General features: G+C 39.9%; 1 protein-coding gene across 1 annotated transcript in view; it reads right to left on the bottom strand.

Moving 5' to 3' along the window:
• LOC144587164 (serotriflin-like) overlaps window positions 1-12,973 on the bottom strand; it is a 55,680-nt gene that overhangs the window by 31,055 nt on the left and 11,652 nt on the right. Inside the window, exons 3-6 of the mRNA XM_078386774.1 lie at window positions 12,115-12,260; window positions 10,655-10,749; window positions 7,508-7,596; window positions 6,299-6,420 (exon numbers count right to left, since the gene is read on the bottom strand). Of these exons, the coding sequence (XP_078242900.1) occupies window positions 6,299-6,420; window positions 7,508-7,596; window positions 10,655-10,749; window positions 12,115-12,260 (452 nt within the window). The remainder of the gene's footprint in view (window positions 1-6,298; window positions 6,421-7,507; window positions 7,597-10,654; window positions 10,750-12,114; window positions 12,261-12,973) is intronic.

Below are 12,973 nucleotides of genomic sequence, written 5' to 3'. Positions count from 1 at the left end.
ATTACCTTTTCTGGAATATTTGTTCTGTGTCTTCTGAGGGACTGAAATAGTTAGACCTAAATTGCACTGGAGGAACATTTATAGCAGGAACATTTCCTGACTTGTAAATGATGGCTATTAAACACACACACACACACGTACACAAAGCACACATGCACCCACGAAAATCCTTTATTCCATCGCCAAACTGTATTTTAAGTTTTTAAACAAACTACTCCTTGAGCATTTAGGTGCCTGTAAAGCTCTTATTCCAATGTAATGATCTTTTCCTATGTTAGTATTGATACTGGTACAGTCCAATCGCATGGACAAATTGGTTAAATAAAGGAAGCCATGGCCTCTAGTCTACAAGACTTCAGCAGAGCTGTTAGTGACAGGATCTTTGGAGGTCACTACTTTGCTGGGCCATTGGAAGTTGGAAGTGCCTTAGCGGCACACAACACACACATGCTACTACGTTACAATAAGCTGCAAACCTAACCATCGACTTTAGTCAGATTTTTGAGCAGACATGTATAGGGATTGAGCTGTCACAAACTCATCTGAACAATCCAGAGAATGATGTCTTGAGCTGAGAAGAAGATGCAGCGGTGTCCCAGCATAGCTGGGGTAGTTTGGGAGCTCGTAAGTCCAGCTGTTCCTTAGGCATTGTACAGCCACAGATTTGTTGTTCAAAAGCCATTTTTAAAAGGTGTAGATCTAAAGGGAAGTTCACAATGGACCTGCTCCATTTGCCACATTCATTTTTTTTCTGGATTGATTTTATTTAAATAAGTGCTGAAGACAATCGGAATGTAAACACACACAGAGGGGGGAGCATTAGTGAAATGTTTCCCAAGAGGTGGTTGTTGTGGGTTTTCCAGGCTGTTTGGCTGTGTTCCAAAGGTTTTTCTTCCTAACATTTTGCCAGTCTCTGTGGCCGGTATCTTCAGAGGACAGGAGTCAGAACTCTGTGCTCTAACCCCTGTCCTCTGAAGATACCGGCCACAGAGACTGGCGAACCGTTAGGAAGAAAAACCTTAAGAACACAGCCAAACAGCCCGGAAAACCCAGAACAACCATTGGATCCCAGCCGTGAAAGCCTTCAAGAATACATTTCCCAAGAGACCTTCCTGGTTTTGAGATGTTAAGTCTATTTTACATTAACTTTTGGTTTGCATATAGAGATGGGCATGAATCAGAAAAATAGTGATTTGTTTTGATTTGTGATTCATCAAGGTTAACAAATCACAAATAATGAATTTATTATTTTTTTCTGACAAATCAATGAATTGATTTGTTGATTGGTTTTTTCCTTTAAATCCCTATAAAACAATCCCCCAGGTATCTAGAAAGTACCCTTGGGCAGCTGGCTTGGGGAAAATCCAATCTTCACCAAAGTTGGAGAGATTGTAGAGGGGAGGTGGAGGAAGCATCTCTGCAATTTTGGTGTCTCTAGGTGCCTGAGGTGCTATTTTATAGCCCAATAAATCAATGAATAAAAATAAAAAATGAAAGGAAGCATCTCTGCAATTTTGGTGTCTCTAGGTGCCTGAGGTGCTATTTTATAGCCCAATAAATCAATGAATAAAAATAAAAAATAAAAAAATAATCAATACATATTTGTCTGGGGTAGCGATTCATACAAACACAAATTGACAATTAAGCAATTTAGATGAATTTTGCAATTAGTTTTTAAACTCATGCCCATCTCTATTTGCATAACTCAACCAAATCCAAATATTTGGCATTACCTTCACCTTCACATGACTTCAGTGGAACTGAATCATTCTTTCATCCACCTTGTTAGGATTCCCCAGAATGAAGGGTTAAAAATTGTAATAAAAATTCTACACCACATCCAGCATTACATAAAGATATTTTCATCAACACAGAGACTTCTGCTCCTGTGTTGCTTCTTCAAAACTTCAGAACAAAGTTGGAGATGTTTGGATGGCTGTATGTAGGGGGAACTGAGAATCTGTTATGGTAATGCCATCTAACCTGCTGGTGGGCTAACACAATTAGATATTGCTTTTCTTGCCTTTGTCTTTACACAGTGCCCATTCAAAACAAGGTAAATCTGGAAATAAACATGTTTTATATGGAGGTAAAATAAATGCACTCCTTTCCCCACTCCCTGTCCTGGCACCTCCAAATGGAAAATAATGACAGAATCAGTTGAGGAGCCCAGATGTCCAAGGCAATGACTCCCTGGATTACTTTGAAGCATGAGATTGGAAGGAAAAGGAATGTTTGAAGGAAAAGCAGTACTTCTGACAAAAGCTTTTCCAGTTGTAGCAAACTGATTTTATCTCTGATAAGAAAGGAGATCCTGTGGATGACTTTTGCTAAGTAGGTTCATATTAATATTAAACAGCACTGGAAACGATCTTCTACTGCTGGATACCTCAATGGTTTAGGTATCTGGCCCCAGAGCTAGAGGTTGGGTGTTCGATTCCCCACAGTGCCTCCTTAACAGGAGATGGACTCAATGATCCATAGGATCCCATCCAGCTCTGCAGTTTCAAGATTCTAAGATGTATAAATAGATCAGTTACTTCATTAGTATATCAGTCAGATTACTGACTACAGTAGGACCCCCATATCTGCGGGGGATCGGTTCCAAGGCTTGGCATTCAGTTCCCAGTACTGGAGAACAGAGTGAACACAATGTACATGTAGCTGATAAGTAAATATGTTGATAAGTAATAGATTGAGACTTGAAAGAGTTCCTCCAAACACATTATGCTTTTCATAATGTTCTCAAGGCTGGGAACAGAGAATGGCCATTGTACTGCTTTATATTATCAGGAAGAGAAAATGAAAAATGAAAGCTTGCCACTCTTGACATGTGAACCATGGTTGCAGAAACAGAAGTGCACTCCTCTGTCTGTGGACAATTGAAAGAGGTAGAGAATGCCTGAGTAGGACTAAGCATTTCAAAACTGTATCAGCAGTAAAATGCCAAGTCTGTGATCTGAATGCACATAAAAGAAATGAGCTGAACAGGTGGACTGAATACAAAAAATCATCTACCTCCTTTCACGTTCCTCAATCTTGTCCCTTCTACTTAACAGTGGCAGGCAGTGGTTGTGTTCCTTTTGTTGGTTAGAAGGTTATGTCAACCATTTCCTCCTTTCAAATGCTGCTACAAAGGACAGTCTATGATGAAATACTCTATCATGAAATGACTCAAGGGGTGGCTGAAGTCTGAAAGAGAATGTTTCCAACCTTGATTCCTTTCAAGGTTTCAGTTAAATTCAGGAAGGTATTTAGGAAGGTATTTCAACTAAATATTCAAAGCAAAGTGAAAGAAGGAAGGCAAAACAACGGGGACCCTCAAATTTGGGAGAAAGGCCCATCATGCAGAGTGTGAGACAGTTGCCTCAGAAGCAACCGCCGAAGGGCACAGAGATGTATTGTTTTGTGTGGAAGTAAGATTCACCTGGCTGTCCAGCATCTGTATGTGGAGTGGGTCTGGGGTCTGGGGAGTCTTATTCACTTCCTACATCAAAATGGCATGGCCCAACCTTGAACCAGACAGAGAGCTTTCTATTTGTGGGGTTCCTAGTTTTCTCTTTTCTCTTTTAATAGCCTGCCTTCCTTCCTTCCTTCCTTCCTTCCTTCCTTCCTTCCTTCCTTCCTTCCTTCCTTCCTTCCTTCCTTCCTTCCTTCCACACTGCCAGCTAGTAGCATTCACAGTGAGGACTTTCTACCACTCTCTCTTTCCAGAATGTTTTCAGTTTCGGGGAAAGAAAGTATGAACAATAGCTAAGGCTGTGTTACCTTCAAAGAGGCCAGAATTGTCTTTAACCTGTATGGCTACATTACCAACTAGGGTAGACTCAGTTAAATTGTCATCTTTTTTGAAAGTCAGATGTTGCTCTGTGTTCCAGGTAGTTTTTTTTTTTTAAAGCAGTAGATGTTCCTTGGAAGACATGTGTGCCGAATGTTCCCTGTTGACACCGAGCGTGCACTGCTAAAAGCTCTTAGATTTTTGAAAAGATTTTTAAAAAGAGGGAAAGAGTATAGAAAGTTTCCATCTCTTGCAAGCCTTCGCCATTCAGCCATTTCATGACTCAGATTTTGGACATGATGGAGAATTGAGCCTGCCTCTTTTGCCCCACCTCTCTCTAAAGGGCAATGTGAGCTACGATTTCCTATAAAGGAGCTGCCCTTGTTGCGCATATGAGATTGTGAGTGTCACAGCTTTGAGAATTTACTGTTTTCTGCGCCTAATTCTAATTGGTAATCCAAGTAAAGTAGACCCATCGGATTAAATGTTTTTTTAAAAAAATAAATTTTGATTTTCCACTCAATGAGTCTATTACATGGGACTGGTCACTAGATTTTGGCCTTAGACTACAGCTTCCACTGTTGTGGGAGGTGTGATCCGAAAATAACTTTTGCAAGTTCTAATGTGCATCTGAGAAAAAACTGGCGGTTCCAACATGGAAATGCTACATTGTGTCTCCCTCTCATTTGACCCACCCTAAAGAATGATCTAAATGGCTCCCTCATGTCAGCCCAGTACTAGATCAGTTTTTCTTCCAGAGGTTCACTTGGGGTGGCTCAAAATCTCTCCCCACCTGTGAAGGGAAAAGGAGGGCTGCCCCTCCCCACTGAAAGACTTCCCCAACCTTCCTCAAACACTGGCTCAGGGGAGGCCGGCAGATGAAGGCAGCACTGGTAGCAGTTGCTCCAGCTTGGGCACTGGCATTCCCTGCACTTCCAAGAGATGAACAGCTGGGGCTGGCAGATGTGCCTGCTATCTGAGCTGCCCTCCACCAGAGCTTTTGGCCCCACAAGGAGGAGGGGGGTTCAAAAAAGACAAAGATGGTGGTGGGATACACCTCTGAAGAGCAGGCAAAGCAGCGATAGAAACAGAAATGCCCTTGCTAGTGAATGGTAAGTCAGCACCAGGGAAGATCCTTGATGCGAAGGCATTTTGAGAGGAGCGACCAAAAATGTTACCCCTCCCACAATGCCTAAGCTTCAAGACTCCAGTCACAGCAAGGCTTAACCCCCCCCCAAAGAAAACAACAACAACAGGTGGCCAAAAAGTGACCTAACGTACTTGAGATATGTCATAGAGGGCCAAAGACCCTCCTGGGTCAAATGCTGTTCTACCTGTTCTTCAGCAGCAGATATTACCACCGTTTATAGTTTTTTCAAAATGACTCCTCACCTCATCCTGCTCATTGCACTGCTAAAAGGTGCTGTGACGGGCAGCCCTGGCAAAGGGGAATGGGGGGTGGTTCTGCTGTGGCCCCAAGCTTTCCACTGCCTGAGGTGACTGCCTCACCAAGGCTAATGGCAGGGCCAGCTGTGGATTTAGTACTCTGTCAGTAACACACCTGGTAGTCCACACATTAAAATCTTCTGCATGGCTTATCATAGTGGCAGCACTTTAACTATCATTGGTCCATTCTAACACATGTGGGAGTTGTGGTTTGATGATGTACCTTGAACGTTCCACCAGGGAGTTCTAGCGTATTCCCCAGGCACAAATCCCAGGCTTCCTTAGGCTGGAGTCATGACTGTTCATGACGGCGGTGTGAAACTGCTATTAACTCTCTAGTGCAGATATATGTTTGGCCTTTAACGAGGTGTAGCATTATCACCACAAGTTTTTTTTTTTCAAAGAGCAATAAAGCGTAAATGACTATGAGCAACCTAAAACAGGCATCAGTTTGAAAATAAATTTATTTGTCCAGTTTATTTTCGTTTTTACAGCCAACAAGAAGCATTGACAAAAGACATGCAACTCGATAGGAAATGACTATCATTATGTTAATATTTAAAAGTTTCTTCTATATATTTCCCATTAAAGAAATAAAAATAAGTCAATAGGAATGTTGAGCTTGGCTCTCCAATTAGCATGTACCATTATAATCAATTCAGAATCTGAAGCTATTGCACAATTAAAGGGTAGCCTACTGAACCATATTTCAAATTAATTTATGAAAAAAGAACACATACAGTACTCTGTGAAAGTTAAGATGAAGTTACAGTTTGTAATAGTGAAAAGTGGAAAACCCTAAATCTAAATATCTACTTTCAGAACATTTGAAATGTGTTTATAGTAAAATAATTTTACAAATTTTATACTTTTTTATTAAAAAACATGGTGTTGACAAGTTGATGCATTTATTTTTGCACATTATTTTAAATATCAACATTTTTCAAATACTAAATGCTACTTTTTGCCATTTTTAAAGAAAAATAGTTTTTTTTATATTCTGTACCTTTTAGTGGGGAATTATTTCAATTTTGCAATGAATTTTACTATGTTCATGTACATATATATTCATATTATTTCTGTTGTGCATTTACACGTGGCTTTGCAAAAGTCATTCATAAACCCTGATTCACATGAGAATCTATCTTTTAGATCCTGACATTGATTATGAGAGTTCATATATTCACATGCCTTGGCTGAAAGAGAACCAAACCAGAATAAAATTAGCTATATACGAAACAGAGAGAAAGAGTAAACTTTTAATGATGAAAAAAAAATGTTCTCCCCACTCTCGTTTTTGCTGTGTGTAATTCAGTCCTGTGAGCCGATCTACGCTTAACAAGGCAAAATATTTGGTGGCTTCATCTTCAAAGGCCCTCCTATTATAAATGATCTTATTGTCATTGCCATCACGGTCATCACCATCATCTTTGTATCCTTAAAATGTCATGATTAATACATCCTTAGATTCCCTCCCCCTTATAAGAATCTTCATTGATACCTTCAGAAACTGGAACAAATGCAGGACAGTGTGGCTCCTTTCATACTACAAGATATCATTCGATCATATTGCTCCACTTTGGGCTGCCTGAATTATCTTTCTATCCAGTTCAAGGATCAATTTAAGGTACTGATTATTATTTCCTCGAGAAGCCTACATGACCTTTAAGCAGTATTTTTGTTCCTCTTCCAAGAGGTCTCACTTAGGTTTCTGCTCCCATGGAAGGTTCATTCCAAACCAGGCCTTCTTTGTACTAGCAATTAAATGATGGGATTTCAAGGATTTTCACAGGATTAAGTCTGTTTATGCCTTCAGTTGACTACTGTTATTGTTATGTGCTGTCAGGTCACACCTTGACTTACAGCAGTCCTAACAGGTATGTGAGATATTTAAAAAGAGTGGTTTAATCAGTCCTAAATCCCCTGCCCTCAGTGACTTTCTCTGGCTCAATGGGGATTCGAACTCTATTCACCTGAGTCCTAGTCTGTCACTTTTATTACTACACCAGGTTGGCTTCAGTTGACTGTCAGTTTATAAGAAGTAACAGGTGCCTGCTTTCTTTGATCTGGTGCCCTGCAGGTGTTTTGGAATAGAGCCTCCATTAGTCTCCAGCCAGTATGAGTATGCAGACTGAAGATAATGGGACTTGTAGTTCAATGCAACTGTGAGGCAGGTAAAAGCTCTGTAAGTATTTCTGGAATAATTTACCATATCTTACATTGCTAATTAATAAAAGGAGCAATATTATCCAGGTGAGTTGCTTTAGATTATCAGTAACTTACTGCAGAGTTTATTGTCGCAGTCTGAAGGGCAGTCTGCACATGGTAAGCCTTCTTTGTAGGGTGTTGCTATTTTATCTTGCGCATTACCACTGAAACCACAGAGCAAAGCAATATTTAACAATCAAAGTAATTTTCTTCAAAAAGATAAATTTAATACCTTACATAGCTTGATAAAATGCAATTCATGCCTAATTATTGGTTTCAATAACTGTAGGAAAAAACTTCTCAAAGGGGAATTGTGATTACTACACTGGCAAATAATATTGGAAATGTTCCAGGATTGGGATGGTCAAATTCACATGATTTTCCATTAACTACGCAACATGCAAGTCAATATGATTCAGCCAAGAGTTTTTCCCCCCGCTAATTCTCCCCCCCTTCCTTTGCTGATGGGGCTGCTACTTTTTTTGAAGTGAATGCATTCACACTAGTTTGGGAATTATGACAGCTTGACCCAATAAGGAAGATTTTGTAGCCATTCGGTTTCAAACCATTCCACTCAGCTTCAGCAACAGTGAAAAAGATGGGGCAGCAGGAAATGTGGCTGTCATTTGAATCCTCTCCTCCCCAAACTTGATGTCTAAGTCTGCTTATTTTTCCTTCCCATTCTGTTTGGTTTTTTCCTTATTCTCTTAAAGGCTTGGTGCTATTATGCTAGAGCACCTAGGTGGCCAAAAGGGGGGGAATGAGGAGTAAGCAAAGAGAGAGAGAGAGAGGAGGAAATTATTGATCAGCCTTGCTTCTAGCTTCTTAAGGTAGCTCTGCTGTAACCATGCTTCCTGCAAATCTTTCAATGCAGAATTACCTTAACAAGCTCCAGACAAGTCAGATTGCCAATTTTCTCCCCTCTCTCTGCTAACTCGTGTATGGTCAGTTAAAGCAAATTCATCTAGGGAAGTGATTTCACAATGAGTCCATTCACATTTTTCCCTCTGTACAGTCACTTCCTTATACTGTTGCTGAAAAAACTATGAAGAGTTTCATACCACTTTACAGACTAACAAAATTTACCCTGCTATTATCATAGCATTATTGCTATTATTATAGCAAAAGCTTCTGTGTACCAAGTTATAAAGTATTTTTACACATAGGTATAGAGAACAACGGTTTTGAGCAGTGAGGACAGAGGGCAATAAAATGCAGAAAATACATGCAATGTGATAATTATATTACACCTTAAATGTACAAAAATTAATTACTGTCACCCTTCACAGAGGTGTGCTAATGATAACTTTCCAGGCATATCTAAGCCCATTATTAGATCTGCAAATTCATCTTGAATTTTCCTTTTAAAGAACACCTGAATACAAAATATATAGATGAGGAAAATCATATGACAGACAACTTTTAGCACTTAAGGAAGCACCTCCTCTAAATTCATGTCAATTGCTCACCCAAGTAGTGAAAGAATTGGGTTCGTAAAAGCATATGATTTTCCTTATCTATGTGAAATGAATTTTTTATGTTGTATGGTTTGGAAAATCCTTCTAATGTTCTGCTTTGTACTAAAGAATCTTAATATTAATGTCCACAAGAGTTCAGCCTTTTTATGGCTTTCTATGCAAAAATGAACTTCTTTGGCTCTTCCTACTGTTAACCTCCCATGGCAGCTCCACCTTTTGTTATATGCCCTGCCCTCTGCTCTACCAGCTGTCCTGGGCACCATTCCCCAATGGCAGAGGGAACATTTTGGGAGAAGGTAGGTCTGTACAAATAGCCAGTCAAAGAGGGCAAAGAGCTGCGGAGTAAGATGTATGTGCAAGAGGCATTTAGAAAAGAGTACCATCTGTTAATGCATACATCTAATGCCTCTGAAGCAAGATAGAGGAGTTAAAGAACTTCATTTTAAAAGAAAACATAATGGAAATCTAGTAGAATGGGGTCGAGCACCAGAATGTGATTTTCACTGAATATAAATATAAACTTTGTAGGAATGACAGGAGAGGGTGTACAGTAGATAGTGTCACTCTGTATGTCAAAGAGAGAAAAACATCAAATGGCAGATTCACGAAAGTAATTTGATGGCAAGGATATAGTATCTTTTTCTCTGCTCCTGATAAATATGCACAGATGAAATAGAGAAGGAAAAAAAAGAAGGAAAACATCCAAAGAAGATGGTATTTTCCAGTGAAAACATACATATATATGTATGTTTTCACTGGAAAATACCATCCCAGAAGATGGGGAAATGTGAAAGCCAAAAGATAATGGCATTCTGGAAAATGTAAATTTGGTCAAGTTGTATTAACACTGAAACCAAAGGAAATTCTTCCTCTGGTGTAGAGAAAATGGACAGAAAGAGAGTTTTTTCTACCATTCTCATATTAGAAGCCAGGGTCATCCAATGAAAGTAAACAGTGGGAGATTCAAGATGGACAACAGGATTGCCTTCATCACATGACACATAGTTCCACTTTAAAATTCTTTGCCACAAAATGTGGCAATGGGCAACAATTTACAAGGCTTAACAAGTGGGCTTTGATAGGTCCTTATTCTGGTCCTGCATAGCTTCTCTTATGCGAAGTGTTCTGCTTATATACCACCCCAGAGCACTTCAAGCACTCTCTGGGCGGTTTACAAGTTAATTATGCAGGCTACACATTGCCCCCCCCCAGTATAAGCTGGGTACTCATTTTACTGACCTCAGAAGGATGGAAGGCTGAGTCAACCCTGAGCTGGCTACCTGGGATTGAACCCCAGGTTGTGAGCAGTTTGTGCTTCAGTACAGCAATTTGACCACAGCGGCACGTGGTTCCTATGTTCTTACATATGCTGTTACATTAACTTGTGCGGTAGGATAAAAATTTGTTGCTACAATTCAAGAAGTGGGGGATGATGTTGAACTTCTCAGTTAATCTCATTACTATGAACATGTCCTTATTGTATTGAGTAGATGAGTTAGGCATTGAGGTAAATGATTAAGAAATAGATATAACTGATAGTGGCTGGAGAACCAAGTGACACCCATCCCATAACAAGAGCTGCTCTATTCATCTGCAAAAGTAGCAGATTCATAAATGCACTTATTTGCACATACAGGTATGCTTCCCCTGGATGGGCTAGGTTAGAGGAGATTTCTAGTTATATCAAATAATACATAGGGGTCTTGAATAGGCTGGAATAAGACTGTTCAAAACTGATACTCACCTGGGGCAGTAATGGCACAGGAACAAGTAAGGGAAAGTATTCTTTGGGCAATAAGCAACAGCACATCCAACCTTATGTGAATTATACCAAATGAGCTATAACCATAATAATAAGAATTTAAAAAAAGAATTATATGAGGGATGCATCAGAACATAAACCAGAAGCTGTTGTCAGCAATATATCTTTCACTTATTTAGTCCTAGATTATATAGTTTTGAAACCAGAATGAACCACGCCTAGTTCAGTCAACAGGTACGAGGTAAGATTATTTATTAATCACAGAATGTTGTTTGTACCACACTTTCACACATTTCATATATTGCACTGTGGAGCGGTGGTATAACTGTATAATCCATGTGTGCCACATTGAAAAACACTGTAAGTCCACAACAAACATAATGAATGTAGTTAACCTCAGGTTAAAAAGAACAGGAGCAACTGATTGAGCCATACTCTAAACACTCTGAAGAAGAAGAAAAAAAAGGTGGTTTTGCTTATACTAATTTCTGATTACAGCTGCTTTCCGCAGTTTCATCTAGATTAACAGGGTTTTGAAATCCACGACTGCCTGCAAGTGGTTTCTGATCCAATCAATTTTAGTCTTAATTGACAGCTGCAGAAAGAAGGAGGCTATTGCTATGGGGCTATGTGGTTGACCACTGTGGGGACAGGGTGTTGGATCAGCTACACCATTTGCCTGACATAGGAAGGCTCTTCTTACTATATGTTCTTACTGTTCCTTCAGATGTGGATGTATCTCAGTGAATGCAAATGGCATTTAGACACTGTAAGCCAGTCCCATATCGTTCAACATTTTACCTATGAAAATGGGGATATCTCAGCAGGTGTGTCCAGAGTGTCTGCCAGGACAAAGTTCAGTTTCTAGGTGAGACCAACGATTTAGATTACAAGAAAGAGGCACCCCATAGGTGCCTTGCAGAACATGGCTATGCTATCTTAGTGCTACACTGCATTAGAACTAGCTGGATAACTGCTGTTGAAAAACCCACCATGCCCTCTCAGAGAAGTTTTTAAAGAAATTGTGTTGTGCATAATGGCATGCAGAAGTTGATGGGGATCAGAACTAAGTCCTGCTATTTTTCAGAAATACTTGTTCACAGCAAAGCAACATTTAAGAGTTGTTGTGGGTTTTTCAGGCTCTTTGGCCGTGTTCTGAAGGTTGTTCTTCCTAATGTTTCGCCAGTCTCTGAAGATGCCGGCCACAGAGACTGGTGAAACATTAGGAAGAACAACCTTCAGAACACGGCCAAAGAGCCCGAAAAACCCACAACAACCATTAGATCCCGGCCGTGAAAGCCTTCGCGAAAACAACACTTAAGAGCTCAGTCCCTGTATATCTGCACAGGTATTGTTGAAGTAATTTTAAGCAGTTTATCATTTTTATCTCCAAAATTCCACTTTAGAAACATGCCAGATGAATTGGGTGTTTCTGCTCTTACCTGAGTGTAGGTATAGATGCTTTTCCTTGGATCCACTGGCCCAATGCCATACTTGAAATTAGTCTTTGATTTGGACCATAATTTAATTATATCTGTCCAGGAATTGGCAGTCACTGTTTGTGACAGAGTTTCTCCACAGGCAAAACCTGCAATAAGATCATCACTGAAGAAATATGGTTGCATACTCCCAATTACTTAGGATGGTCTCCAAAAGATAAGGCACTAAATTGACCCAAGAAAATTGCTTCTGCCCAGCAGATGTCTCAACACAAATAGGGTTGGCAAGGTATTAGAGAGCAGAGTTCATTGTGCCTTGGCCCTAAGTGAGTCAATGGCCTTTGGGACAAAAAAATGCAGCAGTCATTCTTGTTTTTTATATTAGACATCTTTGACAGCACTGTTAACAATGATTTCTAAGAGTCTAAGGGTTAAAGTAAATTCCTCTTTCTTCCTCTTATGCCACTGTCATTCTAGGTACTCAAGTCTTTCACAGCTCTATGCTTGAGACATCAGACTTGCAGAGGAAGCTGCGCTAGAACCCCTCTGGCCATTACAAAACCAACGCAGACTAATTTGCCACAGATAGATAGAGGACAACCTGTGTTAGATTAAACAATTCTTTCCTCTTTTAGGGGGTACTGTTTTCTGGAAGCATAATAAGCCTTCCTTTTTAAAAGGAAAAAAAAATACCAGTCTTGATCATGCTAGTGTTGCCTAAGCTGTGCTGTGGTCAATCCTTGCATTTGGATGCAAGGACCTCCCCAAATGAAATGATGTACAGTACCTCAAAGATCCTCTGTTTAGACCCATTCAGGCCAGTATAATTCAGCTGTCTAGTTGTACCTTTACTTCCATACTT

Source organism: Pogona vitticeps, chromosome 1 (genome assembly GCF_051106095.1).
Source record: "Pogona vitticeps strain Pit_001003342236 chromosome 1, PviZW2.1, whole genome shotgun sequence".
Lineage (NCBI taxonomy): Eukaryota > Metazoa > Chordata > Lepidosauria > Squamata > Agamidae > Pogona > Pogona vitticeps.
Note: the sequence above shows the minus strand (reverse complement) of the source record. Positions and strands in the feature narration are given on the sequence as shown.